The following is a 19,899-nucleotide window of genomic DNA, read 5'->3' as shown; positions in this document are numbered from 1 at the left end:
TCCTGGTGGAAGCACTCCCCCTTCTGGAACTAAAACCTGTAGACCATTAGAGTTCAATGTGGCATGGACAGGAAGCAAAAATTTTCTTAGTGGATTGCTAGGGCAATTGTGAGTGGTGCCACTCTCATTTCCACCCCTTGATTCCTGGACCCATGAATCCTGGCTATAGGAGAAACAGCACCATACAGTGACACTGATTCAGAGCATACACAGCCTCCTGGAGAACATCACCTCCATCCCAGCAAGGTATTGCCACCTAGTTGGCAGTATAATTGAGCTTTCAAAGGGCCATTCCACTGTTCTATCAATCCAGCTGCCTCCCGATGATGGGAAACATGCTAAGTCCAGAGAATTCCATGAGCATGTGCCCATTCCTGAACTTCATTTGCTTGATTAGAAGCAATGCTATGAGGAATAACATGGCAATGGATAAGGCATTCTGTAAGTCCACAGATGGTAATTTTGGCAGAAGCATTGCATTCAAGGAATGCAAACCCATATCCAGAGTATGTATCTATTCCAGCTAGAACAAATTGCTGCTCCTTCCATGATGGGAGCGGTCCAATGTAATCAACCTGCCAGCATGTAGCTGGCTGATCACCTCAAGGAATGGTGTCATATCAGAGACTGAGTGTGGGTTTGTGCTGCTGGCAGATTGAGCACTTAGCAGTGGCTGTAGCCAAGTCAGCCCTGGTGATTGGAAGTCCATGTTGCTGAACACCATCCCCATCACCATGATCACTTTGCTCATGAGCCGATTGAGCAATGGCAGGAATTGCTGGGGAAAGAGGCTGCTGGGATTCACAGAATGGGTCATATTATCCACTTGATAATTAAAACCTTCCTCTACTGAAGACATCCTCTGGTGCACATTCACATGGAACACAAATATCTTCATGCTTTTAGCCCACTCAGAAAGGTGTATCCACATATCTCTTCCCCAGATCTCTTTGTCACTAATATTCCAATCATGCTCTTTCCAAGTCCCTGACCATCCAGCCAAACCATTGACAACAGCCCATATGTCAGTATACAAATGCACCTCTGGCCAGTTCTCCTTCCAAGCAAAATGAACAACCAGGTGCATTGCTTGAAGTTCTGCCCACTGGGAGGATTTCCCCTCACCATTGTCCTTCAGGGACATCCCGAAAAGGGGTTGTAGTGTTGCAACTGTTCACTTTCAAGTGGTACCTTCATATCATACAGAGCCATCTGTAAACCAGGCCTGAGTGTTCTCTTCCTCAGTCAACTGAGAGTAAGGAACTCCACAAGAGGCCATAGCTCTGGTCTGGGAAAGAGAAGGTAATGTGGCAGGAATGCAGACCATGGGCATTTGGGCCACTTTCTCATGTAACTTACATGTGCCTTCAGGACCTACTCTGGTCCTATCTTGTATATACCATTTCCATATTATGATAGAGTACTACTGTGCACACCCAACTTTATGGTTTGGTGGGTCAGACAACACCCAGCTCATGATAGGCAACTCAGGTCTCATGGTAACTTGGTGGCCTATGGCTAAGCGTTCAGTCTCTACTAAGGCTCAGCAGTAGGCAAAAAGCTGTTTCTCAAAAGGAGAGTAGTTATTTGCAGCAGATGGTAGGGCTTTGCCCCCAAATACTAAGGGTCTGCATTGTGATTCTCCTATAGGGGCCTGCCAAAGGGTCCAGACAGCATCTCTATTTGCCCCTGACACCCTCAACACCATTGGATCTGCTAGATCATATAGTCCAAGTGGCAGAGCAGTTTGTACAGCAGCCTGGATATGTCACAGAGCCTCCTCTTGTTCAGTTCCCAACTCAAAATTAGCTACTTTTCTGATCACTCAATAAATGGGCTTGAATAGCATACCTAAATAAGGAATATGTTGTCACCAAAATCCAAAAAGTCCAACTATGCATCGTGCCCTCTTTTGGTCATAGGAGGGGCCAGATGCAGCAAATTATCCTTCACCTTAGAAGGGATATCTCGACATGCCCCACACCACTGGACACCTAGAAGTATCACTGAGGTGGAGGGCCCTGTATTTTTGTTGGATTTATCTCCCAACCTCTGATACACAAATGCCTTACCAATAAGTCTAGAGTAGTTGCTACTTCTTGCTCACTGGGTCCAATCAACATGATATCATCAATATAATGGGCCAATGTGATGTCTTGTGGGGAGGGAGAAATGATCAAAGTCCCTAAGGACAAGATTATAACATAGGGATGGAGAGTTGCTATATACCTGAAGTAGGACATTGAAAGTATATTGCTGACCTTGCCAGCTGAAAGCAAACTGTTTCTGGTGGTCCTTACTAACAGCTATTGAGAAAAAAAGTGTTTGTCAGATCAATAGCTGCATACCAGGTACCAAGGGATGTACTGAGTTGCTCAAGCAATGATACCACATTTGGAACAGCAGCTGTGATTGGAGTTACCACCTGGTTAAGCTTATGATAATCCACTGTCATCTTCCAAGACCCATCTATTTTCTGCACAGGCCAAATAGGAGAGTAGAATGGTGATGTGGTGGGAATCACCACTCCTGCATCCTTCAAATCCTTAAGAATGGCACTGATCTCTGCAATCCCTCCAGGAATCTGGTACTGCTTCTGATTTACTATTTTTGCTAGGTAGGGGAATCAGAGAGCCAATGTGGGAATTCTGCCAGTTATTCAGTATGTCTATTCCAATTATGCATTCTGGAATTGGGGAAATAATTACAGAATGGGTTTGGGGACCCACAGGACCACTGTGAGACAGACCTGCGCTGTAACTCATTGATCACCTGACCTCCATAAGCCCCCACTCTGACTGGTGAACCAGAGTGGCGTTTTGGGTTCCCTGGAATTAATATCACTTCTGAATCAGGGTCTAATAACCCCCGAAATATCTAATCATTTCCTTTTCCCCAATGCACAGTTACCCTGGTAAAAGGCTTTTGGTCTCTTTGGGGAAGGCTTGGAGGAAGATTAACAGTATAAATTTGTAGCAGTATAACAGGGTCCTCGCCATAAGTAACCTGGCCTCTCCCTCATTCAAAGGGCTCCGGGTCTGTAAACTGTCTCAAGTGTGGAAATTGATTAAGGGGCCGTGACTCTCTGTTTTTGTAATTCAAGTTAGACTTCTGTTCACTTGACCTAGAACTCTTTCGTTTATACAGCTCAAACAAGAATTTAGTAGACTGCCCTTCTATTGTATTTCTAGGTACCCCATGATCTACTAGCCAATGCCACAAGTCTCTGCAAGTCAGATTATTTTGACTACTGCTTTGAGTCTGCTGTCCATTATGATAGCCAAATCCACCTCATTTTTGGTGATCAAGTGCTGCCACCTGGCTTCTGCCAACTTGGGATCCAATCATCCCCCATTGTATTTAAGGATTCCAGCTCAGTGACAGCAGTTCCCACAGTAATACCTGACCTATAGAGAAAGGCGATTGCAGAGCTCTTGATGGCGGTAGTCTCACAAATTTATTTCTCACAGTTCTGGTAAAAGGTGCATCCTCTGGACATTCCTGGGGTATATGAGCAGGCTTTCCATGATAAATCCACTCTAACATTCCAATCTCTCTAAGCCTCTGGATCCCCTCATCTACATTATACCAGGGAAGTTCTGGCATTTCAACCTCAGGTAATGTTGGCCGCCTTTTGATCCATGTTTCAGCCAACCATCCAAACAAATTGTTAATGCCTTGTCTCACTCCTACAGCTATAACATCAAATGCAAAATCTCTGCTTAGTGGTCCATATCAATAAATTTAGCCTGATCCAGCCTTTTATTCCTCCCACCATTATCCCATACCCTTAAAATCCATTGCCACACATATTCCTCTGATTTCTGTCTATATAAATAAGAAAACTCATGCAGTTATTTTGGAGTAGAACATATCTCTTCATGGGTGACACTTTGCACCTCACCTTTTGGGGCTTGTTGGGTCTTTAGTTATACATCTGGAAGAAATGAGGGGTGGTAGGAGTGGGCCATGAGAAGAACTAGAAGCATCTTCCAAGCATCTGTTTCAGGGCATTCATTTGCAGTTTCATCTGGTGAAACATAATTAATCGCTCTAGGGCTAATCCCTTCAGGTGGAGGCTGGGTGGTCAACTCCTCAGGGCAGGGTGGAGGTGGGGTGGCTATGTCCTCAGGGTAGACTATTACAGGGTTATCTGTAAAAGACTCAGCATGACCTAGGGTTTCAACCTCTCCACCGACATCATTATCGACCCATATATTGCCATCCCATTTTTCAGGGTCTCACTCCTTTCCAATCAATGCCTTCACTTTAATGTCAGACACTATGGAAAATTGACAGTTCAGTTTACGTTGTAAATTTGCTACTCTAACAAGATTTTGAGTCTGATTTTTGGAGATCTCAAGTCTGTGGCTACAGGAAATAAGATTTTTCTTCAGGGCACTCATAAAAATGTTTACATCTGTCATATGACATGTAAGCTTCTCATTTGAAGCCTTCAGCTCATCCCTTTTATTCATTAATGTATACAGCATATCTAACAACAAACAGCTAACATTATTTATACTTCCTATTTCTACAAATCTCCATAAAGGTGTTAAAAACATTATTCCCCAGAGCCTGGCTTTGTACAAGCAAAACATTAGAAGAGTCCAATGGTGATAATTTGACTGTCTCTTTTGCTAACTCACCCCCTGGATTGGCAGTATCATTCTGATTAAGGTGTCCTTAGTGCCTTTGAGTCCACTCAGAGCAGAAAACCAAGCATAAAAACCCATTTTTAAGATTCTGTTTCTTAAGAACCACTCCAGGTACCAAGTTGTATTAGCTAGGGTTCTCTAGAAAAACAAAACCAGCAGGAGATATCCGCAGATATAAAATGTGTTTTACATAACTGTGGGAACATAGAATCCAAGGTCTGTAGAGCAGGCCACAAGCTGGTAACTGATGAAGGTTAACTCTCAGGAGAAGCTGGGTGGACAACCATGGGAATGAAAGAGTCCAAAATCCATAGGGTAAGCTGTGAAGCTGACAACGGCAATGAAAGGGTCTGGATGAACTCCACAGGAGACGCTCACCAGCTGAGGCAGAAAGAGTGACTGTCTCTTCTGAATCCTCCTTAAAAGCCTTCCAGTTCTTATATTAAGCATCACTCATTGCAGAAGACACTCTCCTTAGCTGATTACAAATGCAATCAGCTGTGGATGGAGCCAATGTAATCATGATTTAAGCCCATGAAATGTCCTCATAACAACAGACAGGCCAGCACTTCCTGGACCAGATGACCAGACACCACCACCTGGCCCAAGTTGACACATGAACCTGACCATGACAGCCTGTTAGGATCTCAGTGTAGTTATAGGTCTTGAAGAAAAGAGGGGTGGTGGGGGTGGGTCATGAAAAAAAATAGAAGTGTCTTTGAAGCCGATTACCTCAGGGAATTCCATTGCAGTTTCATCTTTTGAAATAGACAGAGTGAGGGCTATTTCTCCAGGGGAGGTGACTACAGGCTTAGCAGGCAGTGAAGGATTAATCTTGTTAGGTGGAGGTTGGATGACAGACTACTCTGGGGAGACTGCAAGCTGGGAAGCTGTTTCCTCAAGGCAGCCTGGAGGTCAAGATGCTCTTTCCTCAGGGCAGTTCATTACAATTCTATCTAGCAAAGGCTCAGCAGATTCCAGGGATCCTGTCTCCCTCTTGCTATTATTATCAAGCCATATATCATATCCCACATCTCAGGATCCCATCCTCTTCCAATAAAAGCCCTGACTTTAACAGCAGACTCTCTGCAAGGTTGAGATTTTAGTTTACATTGTAAATGTGCTACTCACACAATGAAGTGTTGTGTGTGATTTTGAGATATCTCAAGTCTGCACCCACAGGAAAAAGATTTTCTTTCAGAGCACACATAGAAACTTTTACATCATTCATACAGCACTTAAAGTGCAAACTTGAAGACTTCAGCTCATCCGTTTCCCTCATCACGGTATCCAGAGTAACTAACAATAACCAGTCAACATCATTATACCTCTTAATTCCACAAAATTCCATAAAGGTGCCAAAAACATTCTCACCTAGAGCCTTGCCTCGTATAAGTGTACAATTAGCAGAATCTAATGGGGATATTTTGAGTATCTCTTTTGCCAACTCACCCCATGGACTGTCTGCCATCTGAGTTATTAGCGCCTCCGGTCTAGTCAGAGTAGAAAACCAATTGTAAAAACCCATTTTTAAGGTTCTGTTTCTCAAGAACCACCCCATTCTTGGTACCAGGCTTTGTTAGTCAGGGTTCTCTGGAGAAACAGAACCAACAGGAGAGATCTGTAAATATAAAATTTATAAAATTGTCTCATGCAACCATGGGAATGAAAGAGTCCAAAATCCACAGGGCAGACTGTAAAGCTGGTGGCTCCAATTTTTCCCCCAATTCAAGAGGTGCTATTGCCTTCATTTTGTGGATAATTTATAGGTTGCCTCATTCTCCCTAGTATGCTTCTCAGTTCCTGTGTATGTGTTATGTCAATTTATGTAAAATATTATACAAGCATATGTATACATGTAAATACATATCTATTCATGTGGTAGGTATATAAATGCATGTGAAAGGGATATTGAAGAATAAGTTTTCAAAGGGAGAGAAAAGGGGGCTTTCTGTTTTCTTTATATATTTTTTATTTTATTTTTTTCTTACAACAAACATTTATTTCTTTTTGAATGATTCAAAATTTCCTACATAACTGTCTGTCTATCTAGCGGCAGCTTTAATATCTTCAAAGTTTTATATAGAGGGCAGATTATTGTAGCTGCAATGACCTTCCCTTACCCACACTTCTAATCAATTCCTTAGGTATCATGAGAAATGCATATCTATTCAGTTTAACTAAAATATTTTAGGTTTTATTTCCTTGTGACAGAGTCTATTTTGTTCATTGTGGTCCAACAAATGATATTTCTTCAAAATCCACACAAAATATGAAATTAACACATCTGCATTTGATTTTAATAAATTCATTCTGCAACTACTACATTCCAACTTATAAGATTTTACATGACGGTTAGGAAAAGTATGAGTTTGCTGTTTAGCTAGACCTTTTTGTTACTGACTTTTTTAATGCTAAAATTTGTCAAGTGCTAATGTTCTAAGAAATATGACAAAATGATACTCTTTAATTCAGAAACTTGAAGGAAGGACTATAAAATTACCCTGTCACCCTAACTACATTATAAGCTTTAACATCCCAAAATACTTTGACAAATTTAATGTCAGACTTCTTACCTAGTCGGTAATCCCAGCAGTATTCTGGTGATAAGATTTTACTGGGTTTATGGAGAAAGAAATACTTGTTTAGGTGACTTTCATCATGCCACACTGCTTCGATGTTATTTTTCTTGTCCTTCATGATTCCTTTTAAGCATTCCCTGGCAATATTTAGAACCTGAATGGGAGTGCCCCCAAAAACAGCAGCATGGTAATAAAAATCTCCCTTACCCATAGGTATGTATGCTTCTGATAAGTGACTTCTTTCATAAGGAAAATTAATAGACTTTTCCTTATACCAATAAGCATGTAACTGAGCTACTGACTCCCCCAGAGTCTCCAATCCATATTTCTTTTGGAAAACTTGGTCCACATCCATGCAGAAGAGGAAGTCAACTTCATATTGAATGTGACTTACAATGTGTTCACTGATGGTCTTCATGCGCATCATACTGATGTCTTGCCATCTCTTCTCTCGTTTAATTTCAAAAACTTTGACTGTACGGAGGGGACCCAGATGTATCCAAGGCACCTTGGAGAAGTCATCTACCATGACATAAATTATGACTTTTTGGCCAGCCATAAAAAAATGATTGGCAGATATCATAAATTTCTTCAAATAGAACTCAAGGTATCTGTGAAGTAAATAAGAAATTAAGTTCATCTTCATATATTTTAGTAGAACACATGCTATTTCAATTAATCTGACTGTAGTTTATCCAACAGGGCCACTAAGTAACCAAATATTAAATAGACATCTTGAATTGTATTTCAATAGTTTACAAGAAAGCATAATTATCTGCCTTTCCTGTAAGGGATGAGAGTCTATGAATCATAGGATAAAGGGGAAGTTCCTTCCAAGAGGAAATACAACTTGGTGAAATTAGGAAACTTAGCGGAACCCAGAACTAAAATGAGAGCCAGAATTGTCAGGGTTATCCGAGCAAGGGAAACTAGTGTTAGAAGTTGCAGGCAATAAAGGTCTTGTGTCATCATTGCAGAAGTTATTGTTGTCTGTGCCTTGCTTTATTGGTAGTCAGTTATGCACAAAAGGACAAAGGTGGCATCCTCAGTACTCTGCTGTTCACACTGTCTTTCTTATTTTTCCCTGTGGCTCTTAGCATGGGTTCATAAAATAGTCCACAGGTCTACAGTATATTTCCCTATTAAATCACAATATTTATCCATTTTAACACATTGGCTCAATATGAATAGAGCATATTTTTCCATGGGTGTGAATTAATCCTCCTTTTTCTTGGGATTTGTTACATATTCATAAGTTAGACTCTTAACAGTGCTTATATTGGGCAATGAACTTCGTATAATTTTTTATTCAATCTCTTATCTCCTATGCCTATCACAGATTTGTTCAGTGAGAAAGCCTTCTGGCTTCTGTTTCTCTTTTACATGGTACCCTCATTTTTTGAGAATTTCTTACTTTCTGGCATAACAAGCTATCCCAGGTTCATACTGTATTTTCCTTGCTCCAGTTTAAGAAACAGTATTTTCAAGGAATACTGATTACTTTTAGTGTAGAATACAATTTAGAAACCAAGATCGAGGCAGTAGGTGTGCTCGTTGTTACTGGAAAGCCACTGTCTCTGAGCCCTCTGAGCGGTTTCAGTCTATCTTTTCCCTTTCCATGTTTGTAATTTCTTTCTCCAAAGTGAGTAACCTGGCTGTCATTATCCCCCACTGATTTAATCATTTACTTGGTCTCACTTTACACAGAATGTGGTGTCAGAACTGCTGACTCATACAACAAAATAAACTGATTAGCGTGCTTATAAATAGTATCTTACAATATGTGATCTTTTGTGACTGGCTTCTTTCACTTATATTTTCAAGATTCATCCATGTTGTAGCATGTATGAGTACTGCATATCTTTTTATTGCCAAATAATATTCCAATGTATGGATAATACCACATTTTGTTGATTCATCAGTTGCGCAATATGATTAGAGCATATTTTTCCATGAGCTTGAATTAATCCTCCTTATTCTTTGTTTTCTTGGGATTTATTACATATTCTTAATTAGCACTGATCACAATGCTTTATACTGTACAATGAACTTCCTATAATTTTGTTATTCAATCTTTTATCACCTATGCTTAGCACAGATTTTCTGGTCAGTTCAAATGTTTCCACTTTTAAGCTGTTATGAATAATATTTAGTATTTCATTGTACATTTTTTCAGGAGTCTATCTTTGTGATTTTAATTTCCTATTTGATTGGGCATTAAAATGAATTGATTTTTATTTTAAAGTTGCTAAATGATTTTCCTTTTTCTTCCATTAATGGATGGTCTGAAAATATGGCATGTAAAAATAAATCTACTGTATGCAATTGCAGTTACTTTTTTTGTGTGTTTGTATTGAACAAGTACTTTTGTGTGGAGTCAGTAAACATAGCAAGTTTATCTGAAAGCAGTTTATGACTTAGAAAAACATGGGTTGGGACAAATTATTGGATAGATCCAGTGTAAAGATATTGAGGAATAGCTATATCCGAGGCACAAACTTGTGATGGGACAGAGAGCATTTAAAATAATTGGATATAGCCCCCAGAAAATTAAATTACTTTTGGGAAAGGATTGTGAAATTGGATAATAGAAAATAAATTGAGGGGTTGGTATATTTTCTTAGTGGACCAAATGGGTGATGATATTTATAATTATGGCAGGAATTGGCTTAATGAAAATAATTACTAAGTTAAAGTGTGAGGTGCTTCAGTGGATAACTTCCCATTTTCTACAACAAAAAACTGAATGTAAAGGATATTTGACATTGTTACCTACCTTCCCACAGCAAAAACAGTCAACCCCACGGTAATTTTATGATTTGCGTAATAGTTTTCCAAGACGTTTTCATCGTAAGTGCCATGCCACACAACTGGAGCTGACCATTTGGTAGTCAAGTTCATGTTTGCTCTGTAAAAAAAGACATATTTTGAACAAAATGCACTTTAATAAAACAGCAGGAGAAATTATTGATGAATAAAGCCTTGGATTGCGGCTTTTCCTTACTCATAACCCAAAGCCTTGATGGTTAGGATAAACTGGAGAAACATTTTATCAGAAAGAGCCAGATCAGTTAAATAGTGATTCCAGAATCTTTAGACACATAGTCAAAGTGTACACCAAAGTCTAAAGTAACAATTTATTTTATATTTGGGACAAAATCTCCTGGTCTTAGGTTTTTGTTTTTTTTTAACATCAATTATTTTAAAGGCCATAATTCTTTTTTTTTTTTTTTTTATTCTGGGGTGGTGCATGGTCTGTTAGTCAAACCCGGGTCTCCCACATGGAAGGCGAGCATTCTACACTGAACCACCTGTGGACCTAAGGTCATATATTTTTTTAACTTTTTTATTGTATAGTCTAACATATATAAAAAGCAAAGAAATGAGAAAGTAATAGTTTTCAAAGCACTCTTCCCCCAGTAGTTATAGGACAGATCCCAGAGTTTGTCATGGCTACCCTACGATCCTCTCAGATTCTTATTGCTAACTGCTCCAGAATATAGGAGGATAGAAGGTTTAAATATTTTTTTATCATAACAATCAACTTTTTTCCTTCTTTTTCTGTGAAAAATAACATATATACAAAAAAGCAATAAATTTCAAATTGTAGAACATATTTCAGAGTTTAACATGGGTTACAATTCCACAATTTTAGGTTTTTACTTCTAGCTGCTCTAAGATACTGGAGACTAAAAGAGATATCAATTTAATAATTCAGCATTCATATTCATTCATTAAATCCTATCTTCACTGTATGCTCCACCACAACCTTTGATCTTTCCTCCCTCTCTTTAGGAGTGTTTGGGCTATGGCCACTCTAAATTTTTCATAATGGAAAGGTCTGTCACTAATATGGGGTAGGAAGATGCAACTATCTGATGTTCTGGAGAGACTGGGCCCTCTAGGTTTCAGGACTTATCTGGACCAGGGACCTATCTGGAGGTTGTAAGTTTCTGGAAAGTTACTCTAGTGCATGGAAGCCTTGTGGAATCTTATATATTGTCCTAGGTGTTCTTTAAGATTGGCTAAAATGGTCCTGATTGGGGTTTGGCAGGTTATGATAGGTAGCAAGGTCTACCTGAAACTTGTATAACAGCAACCTCCAGAGTAGCCTCTTGACTCTACCAAGGCCATTTTTTTTTTTAGATGAACTTCCTGGTTGTCATCTGAAATGCTGCCAGTGCTGACATTGCTGTATACCAATCTATAAAAAATCATGTATTTATATATAGTTATTTCATATGAGGACTTTGAGTCTTACTCAAGGTGGATCCATTTATGTAATTTATCATTTTTATCTTCATATATCCAATTCCTGGATACAAAGTGAAAATTAATAATGAGGCAGTGGGTATCTAATGAATCTTTATGGATATACCTTTTAGATAACAAAATAGATTTGGTGAAACAAATTAAAGTAGTTCAGGTAAAGCAAACTGGAAATTCCCTTGAACTTTCTAGTTTCTAATAACATTAAACTTGGGTACTCAAACCTTCAGGTGAAACAAGGAAGGAAGGAAGGAGGGAGGGAGGGGAGTAAGGAAGAAGGGAAAAAGGAAGGAAGGAAGGAGAAAGAAAACCCACAAGAGGGAGGGTGCCTGACTCAATTAATCTCCCTCTCAACACATCTGTCAGATTTTGAAGCTGCATGGTTCAGTATTTGTAGTAGTTGGGTTCAGGTGTCAACTTGGCCAGGTGAAGGTGAATAGTTATGTTGCTGTGGGCACGAGCCAATGGTACGTGAATCTCATCTGTTGCTCATTACATCTACAGTTGGCTAGGAGGCGTGCGTTCTGTAATGAATGATGTTTGATTTAATTGGCTGGTGCTTAAGTGAGAGAGCTCAACGTAGCACAGCCCAAGCAGCTCAGCATACCTCATCTCGCCACTCGCAGCTCGGTCCAGGCCTTTGGAGATGCAGAAAGGAATCACCCTGGGGAAAGATGTTGGAACCCAGAGGTCTGGAGAGAAGGCCAACAGAGATCGTCCTGTGCCTTCCCACGTAAGAAAGAACCTCCGTTGAAAGTTAGCTGCCTTTCCTCTGAAAAACTAATGAAATAAATACCCTTTTATTAAAAGCCAATCTGTCCCTGGTGTGTTACATTCTGGCAGCTAGCAAACTAGAAGAGCATTCTAGAGAAATGGGCCAGAACCAGTGCAGAGCAAGGCTGAATCTTTCAGTCCTTCAGGGATGAAATACTTGAAGCCCAATAGGCTCTTGGAAACTGCAACCAAGCCCTGTCTGAGAGCCATCCCTTATTTAATTGAGGTGATCCAGTCCATCTCCCTATCTACCTAACAAAGGAAAAGGGAAATCATCTATGGTGGATAAAAACATTATTTATAACCTCTGTAGTTATTTTATACTATGCATACAAACATAATACAATGCATATAAACATAATAAAGACTCACTAAACATGTGAACGAACAAGACTATATGATGGATAAGTAGGAGAAAAAGTATAATAGAGCCTGACCTACAGATTGTGAAAATTAACTAGAGTTAGGGAAAGAGGTTTGTGATGGTTTGAAGCTGTTACGTACCCCAGAAGAGATCATGTTCTTTTAATCCATTCCTCTGGGTGTAGAACTATTGCAAATGGGACCTTTTAAGATTAAAGTATTTCAATTGAGATGTGACCCACCTCATTCAAGGTGGATCTTAATCCTCTTACTGATGTCTTTTATAAGAGGATAAAAGGCAGAAAAAGCTGCTAGAGAAGCTAAGAGAGAAACACTCGGGGAAGCTGAGAAAGGAAGCCACTAAAGCCAAAAGCTGAAAGCAAAGAAACCTGGGAGAGAAGGACCAGCAGATGTCACCATGTGACAGGGGAGTCCCAGGTCACCACGAGCCTTTCTTCAGGGAAGGTATTGTCCTGTTGATGCCTTAAGTTGGACATTTTCATGGCCTCAGAACTAAACTTGTGAGGTAATAAATTTCCATTGTAAAAAGCCAGTCCATTTCTGGTATAATGCATTTCATCAGCTTACCAAGCTCAAACAGGGCTTTAGAATAATTATTAATATTCCAATTAAAATGAGAAAAATATGGGAGAAATCAATGAAAGGATAGGGAATTTTGCTACAGAATTAAAATCTGCAAAAATCAAATGGATGTTCTAGTAACTGAAAATTGTAATATCAGAAATTGATAATCAATACATAGGTTTAACAGCAAATTTGACATAGCAAAAGTTTCAGGATGAGCATTTAGTCTTGGTTAAAAAAATTTAGTACAGGGCGGGCCGCGGTGGCTCAGCGGGCAAGAGTGCTTGCCTGCCATGCCGGAGGACCCCGGTTCGATTCCCGGCCCCATCCCATGTAAAAAACAAACAAACAAACAAAATATAATAAAATAAGAAAATGTTTCCCTTTCTTCCTCCCTTCCTTCCTTCCATCCTTCCTTCCTTCTCTGTCTTTCTTTCCTTCCTTTAAAAAAAAAAAAAAAAGAAAAAAAAAAATTTAGTACAGTAAAATGTGGTGATTAGTAAGATGGACGACAGGTCAATAGAAAATATCTGAATTGAAGCACACAAAAAATATATAATGACAAAAAAAAAGACAGAGAGAAGCACCCAAGAAATATAAACAGGACATAGTCAAAAGTTTTAATGTGTGTATAATTAGAGTGCAACAAGGAGGGGGGGAGAAGAGAATGAGGGAGAAGCAATAGTCAAAGATAAAATGATGAATAGTTTTCTAAAATTAATGTAAGAAGAATTCACACATTAAAAAAACTTTGAAAACCCCAAGGAAACACACACATATACATGTACACATATTTGGTGTCATCAAAGTAAAACTGCTGAAAATAATAAAGAAAAATCTTAAAAGCACCCAAATAAAAACAACTCAATACGTTCAAAGTAGTAACAAATAAGAGAATAACAACAGGAATGATACAATATAGAAGACATTCTTTAAATGCTGGATAAATTGACAACCTAGAATTATATACCTAATGAAAGTCTTCAAAAATGAAGGTAAAAGGGCGGTGCGATGGTGGCTCAGCAGGCAGGATTCTCGCCTGCCATGCCTGAGACCCGAGTTTGATTTCCGGTGCCTGCCCATGGAAAAAAAAAAAAAAGTAAAATAAAGATATCTTCAAACAAATGAAAACTGAATGATTTAGCAACAATTGTCTGACCTAAAAGAAATGTTAATGGATGTTCTTCTGGCAAAAGTAAATGAACTCAGACGTAAATAAGGAAGTACAAAAAGGAAAAAAAAAAACTTGAAGGTGAATTATGTGGATAAAAATAAATGAATTATTGATAGTACAATGCAGTGATTGTAATGTCTTATAGAATTTAAAATATATCTAGATATAAATATAAATTGTATGACACCATTAAGGCACAAAATAGAAAAGGGTAAACATACTTTAAAGATTCTTGATGGCCATATTGAGAAAGTAATAAATGTAATAATTTGTATTACATTATAACAAATTAAGAAATAAATATTTGTAATCTCTAAAATAATACCTAAAAATAGTTCAAATGCATAATTAATAAATCAGTAGACAGAAATGCTTTTGTTAATAAAATGTTTTTGTTAATCCAAAAGTGGGCAAGAAGGGATGGAGCAAATGACATAAAACAGATGGGACAAAAAGGAAACATACAGCAACATAGTAAATATAAGTCATACAGCTTCAGTAATTATATTAAATGTGGGTGGATTCTGCCACGTGGGACATGACTCCCAGGGGTGTGGACCTTCCTGGCAACATGGGACAGAAATCCTAGAATGAACTGAACATCAAGGGATTGAGAAAACCTTCTCGACCAAAAGGGGGAAGAGTGAAATGAGACAAAGTGTCAACGGCTGAGAGATTCCAGAGTCCAGAGGTTATCCTGGAGGTTATTCTTATACATTAGGTAGATATCACCTTGTTATTCAAGGTGTAATGAAGAGGCTGGAGGGAACTGCCTGAAAATGTAGAGCTGTATTCCAGTAGCCATGTTTCTTGATGATGATTGAATAATGATATAGCTTTCACAATGTGACTGTGTGATTGTGAAAACCTTGTGTCTGATGCTCCTTTTATCTACCTTGTCAACAGATGAGTAGAACATGTGGAATAAAAATAAATAATAGGGGGAACAAATGTTAAAATAAATTTAGTAAATTGAAATGCTAGTGATCACTGAAAGGAGGGTTAAGGGGTATGGTATATATAAATTTTTTTTTCTGTTTTCATTTTATTTCTTTTTCTGAATAGACGCAAATGTTCCAAGAAATGATCGTGATGATGAATATGCAACTATCTGATGATATTGTGAATTGCTGATTATATACGGTAGAATGGAATGATCAAAATAGGAATGTTTGTGTTTGTTATGTGTTTTTTTGGTATTTAAAAAAAAATAAAATAAATTTAAAAGAAAAGATGAAATAAAGGAGGAAGGGGGAAGACAAAAAAAATGTGGGTGGATTAAATACTTGAAGTAAAAAACTAAGATGCTCAGATTGGCAAAAAGCAAAGAAGCACACAAAAAAACCAACACAAAACCACAATCTAACTAAATATGAAGACAAGGAAAGGTTAAATATAAAAGATGGTATAGGTATAAACATGAAAACATTGATGGAAAGAAAGTTGGTACTGAAGCACTAATATCACACAAAATAAACCTAAGATAAAAGGTAGTACCAGAAATAAAAGGGACATTTCAGAATGAAAACATGATCAATTCAATAAGAAACTATTTAAATCCTAATACTCTATGCACCCCATGGTATACCTTCAATATCTATCAAGCAAAATAATTGACAGAACTAAAAGAAGAGATGGACAAATTCACTATTAAAATGGGAAACTTCATCACCACACACTGCCCTCAATAGTTGGTGGAAAATGTATGAAGACTCATTAAGGATATAGAAGATCTGAACATAAAATGACCTAAATTGACCTAATTAATGCATATAAAATACTGCTCCCAACAATGTAAGAATTCACATTCTTTCTAAGTACACATGGAAGATTTATCAGTATAAACCACATGCTGGACCATGTTAAAAATATATTTTAAAAATAAAAGGCTTTCTACTGTCAGCCAAGATGGAGTAAGCCTGGTACAGTTTGTCTCTCCCACTAGTGAAACTAAAATTTCTCAATAAAATATAAAAAGCAATGACTAGATAATTTCAAAAGGTAAATAATAGCAGAAAAATGGGGGTAAGGAAATCAAAACTTAACAACTAGTACAGCAATGGTAAAGATTCTGAGATTTTTCCCTCTTTCTCCCCCGGCTTTTATTAGGTAAAATAAAGAAACTTCATAGCAGGTATGGACATCAAACACTGCAAGAGAAACTTATTTTTCTGGCCAGAGGAACAGGAAAAAAGGGCTGCTAAGAACCCGTGAGTATAGGTTTATTCTGTCTTTTCCTCTTTTTTCACCTCGCCCTGCTCCAAAACCAGCCTCTGTTACAGAAGTGCACATTGGCAGCAGCAGTGGAGTAGCAGCATGACACCAAAAACCTTGAGAGAAATTCCATCACTATTACTGAGGAAACTAGAAAGAGAGTCACTTTTTATTAAGAGGATGGGAACCCCATTTTTTCTCTTTTCTTTCACTTCTTCACCACAGAACAGGTACAGTTTTGCAGAAGTGGGAGACTAAAACTCTGGAAGAACCTCATCTTTATGGCCAGAGAAACTGGGAAAGGGAGCCTCTGAAAGCTTAGAGAAATCTTAAAGAGGAGAGAATTAGAGAGGGGAGATGTGTTAATTCTGTGTGGGAACTGATGAAGTTTCCTGGATCACCCTCAAGCTGTGCATGGTTAGAGCACATCCAAGGAAACGCATCAAAAGCTTTTAAAACTTACCCATGATATAAACCACTGCCGCACTCCCTGACTTCATGGTTCATGTAAGGTTGAGACACAAACAGCCCTACAAGGTCTTTAAAAACTATTGGCATTGGAACCACTGCCCACAGATGGTAATTCAGAACCTGCTGTCTGATCCTAAGTGGGTTGGTTACCTGCTAAAGCAAACAAACATCCTTCGTGGGATTTTCACAGGGCACAGAATTGCCCAAAATTATATTCAAAATGTCCAGAATACGTGAAAGATGACTCCCAGAGATGAGCCTAACCCTGGCACCATGGGATCAACAACGCCATCCTGACAAAAACAGGGAAAGGAAGGGTAACAAATAAGGTGTCAGTGACTGAGTGTTCAAAGAGAGTTGAGAGGCTACTCTGGAAGTCACTCTTACTCAAGCTCCCTTAGACATTGCTACCTATCACAACTTGCCAAACCCCAACCAGAACCATTCCAGCCAATCTTAAAGAATACCTAGGGCATTATATAAGATTATACAGAGGTTCCATGCACTCAGGTAACTTTTCTAGAAACCTACAACCACCAGATGGGTACCTGGACCATATAAGTCATGAAATGCAGAGGGGACAGCCCTTCTAGAACATGAACTAGTTTCATCCCCCTTTCCCATATTATCAACTGACCCTTCCAACATGAAAAAGTTAGAAATGGCATAACCCAAATACCCCTAAAAAAGTGGGAGAAAAATCAAAGCTGGTGGCGGAGTTATACAGAGAAGGTCAGGTTTAACAAATGAGTATGAGTGCTGAATCATTATGCTGATATTTCTTTTTGCCTCCAGTACCTTAGAGAAGCTAGAAATAAAACCTAAAACTGTGGGCTTATAGCCCATACCAACCTCTGAACTCTGTTCTATAACTAACTGTTGCAATGTACTTTGAAATTTATTGCTTTTATGTATATATGTTATTTAAAGAGAAGGATGAGTATAATGTAGAAGAAAGGATTTAACAAATGAGTATGACTGCTGATTCATTATATTGATATTTCTGTTGGTCTCCAGTGTCTTAGAAGAAAAAACAAAAAATTGTGGAACTGTAACCCATACCAAACTTTAAAATCTGTTCTATAACCTCTTGTTAAAATGTACTTGGAAATTTATTGCTTTTTTGTATATACACTATATTGCACAATAAAAAATGTTAAAAAATAAAAATAAAAAAATTTTAAAAGTCTAGGATATGATTCAAAATTCTTCAAGATACAAAGAACCAAGAAAATCTGAATTCTTAAGAGAAAAAGAGAATCAAGAAATGGTCATCTTGAGGACTCAGGAAATGGAATATCGCAGACTGTAAAGCCGATACTATAACCACATTCTGTGAGATAATGTAAACATATTTTAAATGAATGGAAAGATAGAAGTTTTCAGAAAGAAATACAAAATATAAAAAATAATCAGATCTTTAATGGAGAAGCTAAGACTACCTATAATTACACCTAAGCATTATTTCCAGAGAACCTCTTTTGTTGCTCAGATGTGGCCTCTTTCTGTCGAAGCCCAACTCTGCAAGTAAAATCATTACCCCCCCTCCTACCTGGGACATGATGTCCAAGGATGTAAGTCTCCCTTGCAACATGGGACATGACTCCCAGGGATGATCTTGGCCTTGGCACTGTGGGATTGACAAGGCCTACCTGACCAAAAGGGGGGAAATGTAACATAGTAATGTATCAGGGGCTAAGAGATTTCAAATAGAGTTCAGAGGTTATTCTGGATGTTACTCTTATGCAAGCTTCAGCTAGATATCGCTAATTGCCATTGTATGTGAAACTCCAACCAACAGCATTCCTATAAACCCTAAAGAATACCCAGGGCTCAAGTTGAGATTCTATAAAAGTTTCACCCACAAAGTTTATTTTTCAGAAACCTAAAATCCCAGATGGTTTCTAGGTCAGATAAGCCCTAAAACACAGAGTTAACAGTCTCTCCAAGAACATCAACCAGTTGCATACCCTTACCCCATAATATTCAACACCTCTTTTCAATGTAAAGAAGTTAGAATGGTCATTGCCCAAATATCCCTAAAGATTGGGAAACGGAAGTGTTGTAAGAGAGGAGACAGGATTTAACAAATGAGTATGACTACTGGATCATATATCGATATTTCTTTTTATTCCTCAGTGTCTTGGAGCAGCTAGAAGGAAATACTTGAAATTATGGAACTGTAGCCCATACCATACTTTGAAATTTGTTCTAAAACTACTTGTTAAAATTTACTTTTAAATTTATTACTTTTTTGTAGGTTATATTTCATGATAAAAAATGTAAAAAAAAAAAAAAGGGAACCAAATAGAACGTTTAAAACTTAAAATGCAATAACCAAAAAAAAAAAAAAAAAAAAAAAGCCACTATCTGGCCTCAATAAAAGAATGGAAGAACGGAGAAGGAAAAAAATAATGGTGAGAACAAAGTCAGTTAACTTGAAGGAAGAAAAATAGAAATCATGCAATCTGAAGAAGAGAGAAAAAAAGACTGAAAAAAACTTCAAAGGTCTGTGAGATAATAAAAACACTCTAACATTCATGTTAGTCATGGGGTCCCTGAAGGAGAGGAAAAAATGTTTATTGCAGAAAAATATTCTTGAATTTGATAAGGAACAAAATTTTACATATTCAAGGATTTCAGCAAATCCCAAACAGGATAAACTCAAAAGAAAACACACATAGACACATCATAATCAAGCTGTTAAAATCCAAAGATAAAGAAAAAATCTGAAAAGCAGCCAGAGAAAAATGGTGCTTAGCAATGATTTGAATGACTGCAAATTTCCCATCAAAAATTAAAGAGTGTA

At 38.0% G+C, this 19,899-nt stretch overlaps 1 protein-coding gene across 6 annotated transcripts in view; it reads right to left on the bottom strand.

Moving 5' to 3' along the window:
- The window catches only part of LOC143668446 (N-acetyllactosaminide alpha-1,3-galactosyltransferase-like 1), a 125,482-nt gene that overhangs the window by 80,869 nt on the left and 24,714 nt on the right, over nucleotides 1-19,899 (bottom strand). For 3 of the 6 annotated variants that reach the window (XM_077143220.1, XM_077143230.1, XM_077143227.1), the window contains 3 exons: nucleotides 11,319-11,444; nucleotides 10,017-10,148; nucleotides 7,635-7,851 (listed from right to left, as the gene is read on the bottom strand). In XM_077143220.1, coding sequence (XP_076999335.1) covers nucleotides 7,635-7,851; nucleotides 10,017-10,148; nucleotides 11,319-11,444 — 475 coding nt within the window. The remainder of the gene's footprint in view (nucleotides 1-7,634; nucleotides 7,852-10,016; nucleotides 10,149-11,318; nucleotides 11,445-19,899) is intronic. The other 3 variants (XM_077143222.1, XM_077143224.1, XM_077143229.1) reach the window with 1 other exon arrangement.

The sequence above is a fragment of the Tamandua tetradactyla genome, chromosome 2 (genome assembly GCF_023851605.1).
Source record: "Tamandua tetradactyla isolate mTamTet1 chromosome 2, mTamTet1.pri, whole genome shotgun sequence".
Classification (NCBI taxonomy): Eukaryota; Metazoa; Chordata; class Mammalia; order Pilosa; family Myrmecophagidae; genus Tamandua; species Tamandua tetradactyla.
The sequence above is the reverse complement of the archived record's forward strand: the minus strand, read 5'-3'. Positions and strand labels throughout refer to the sequence as shown.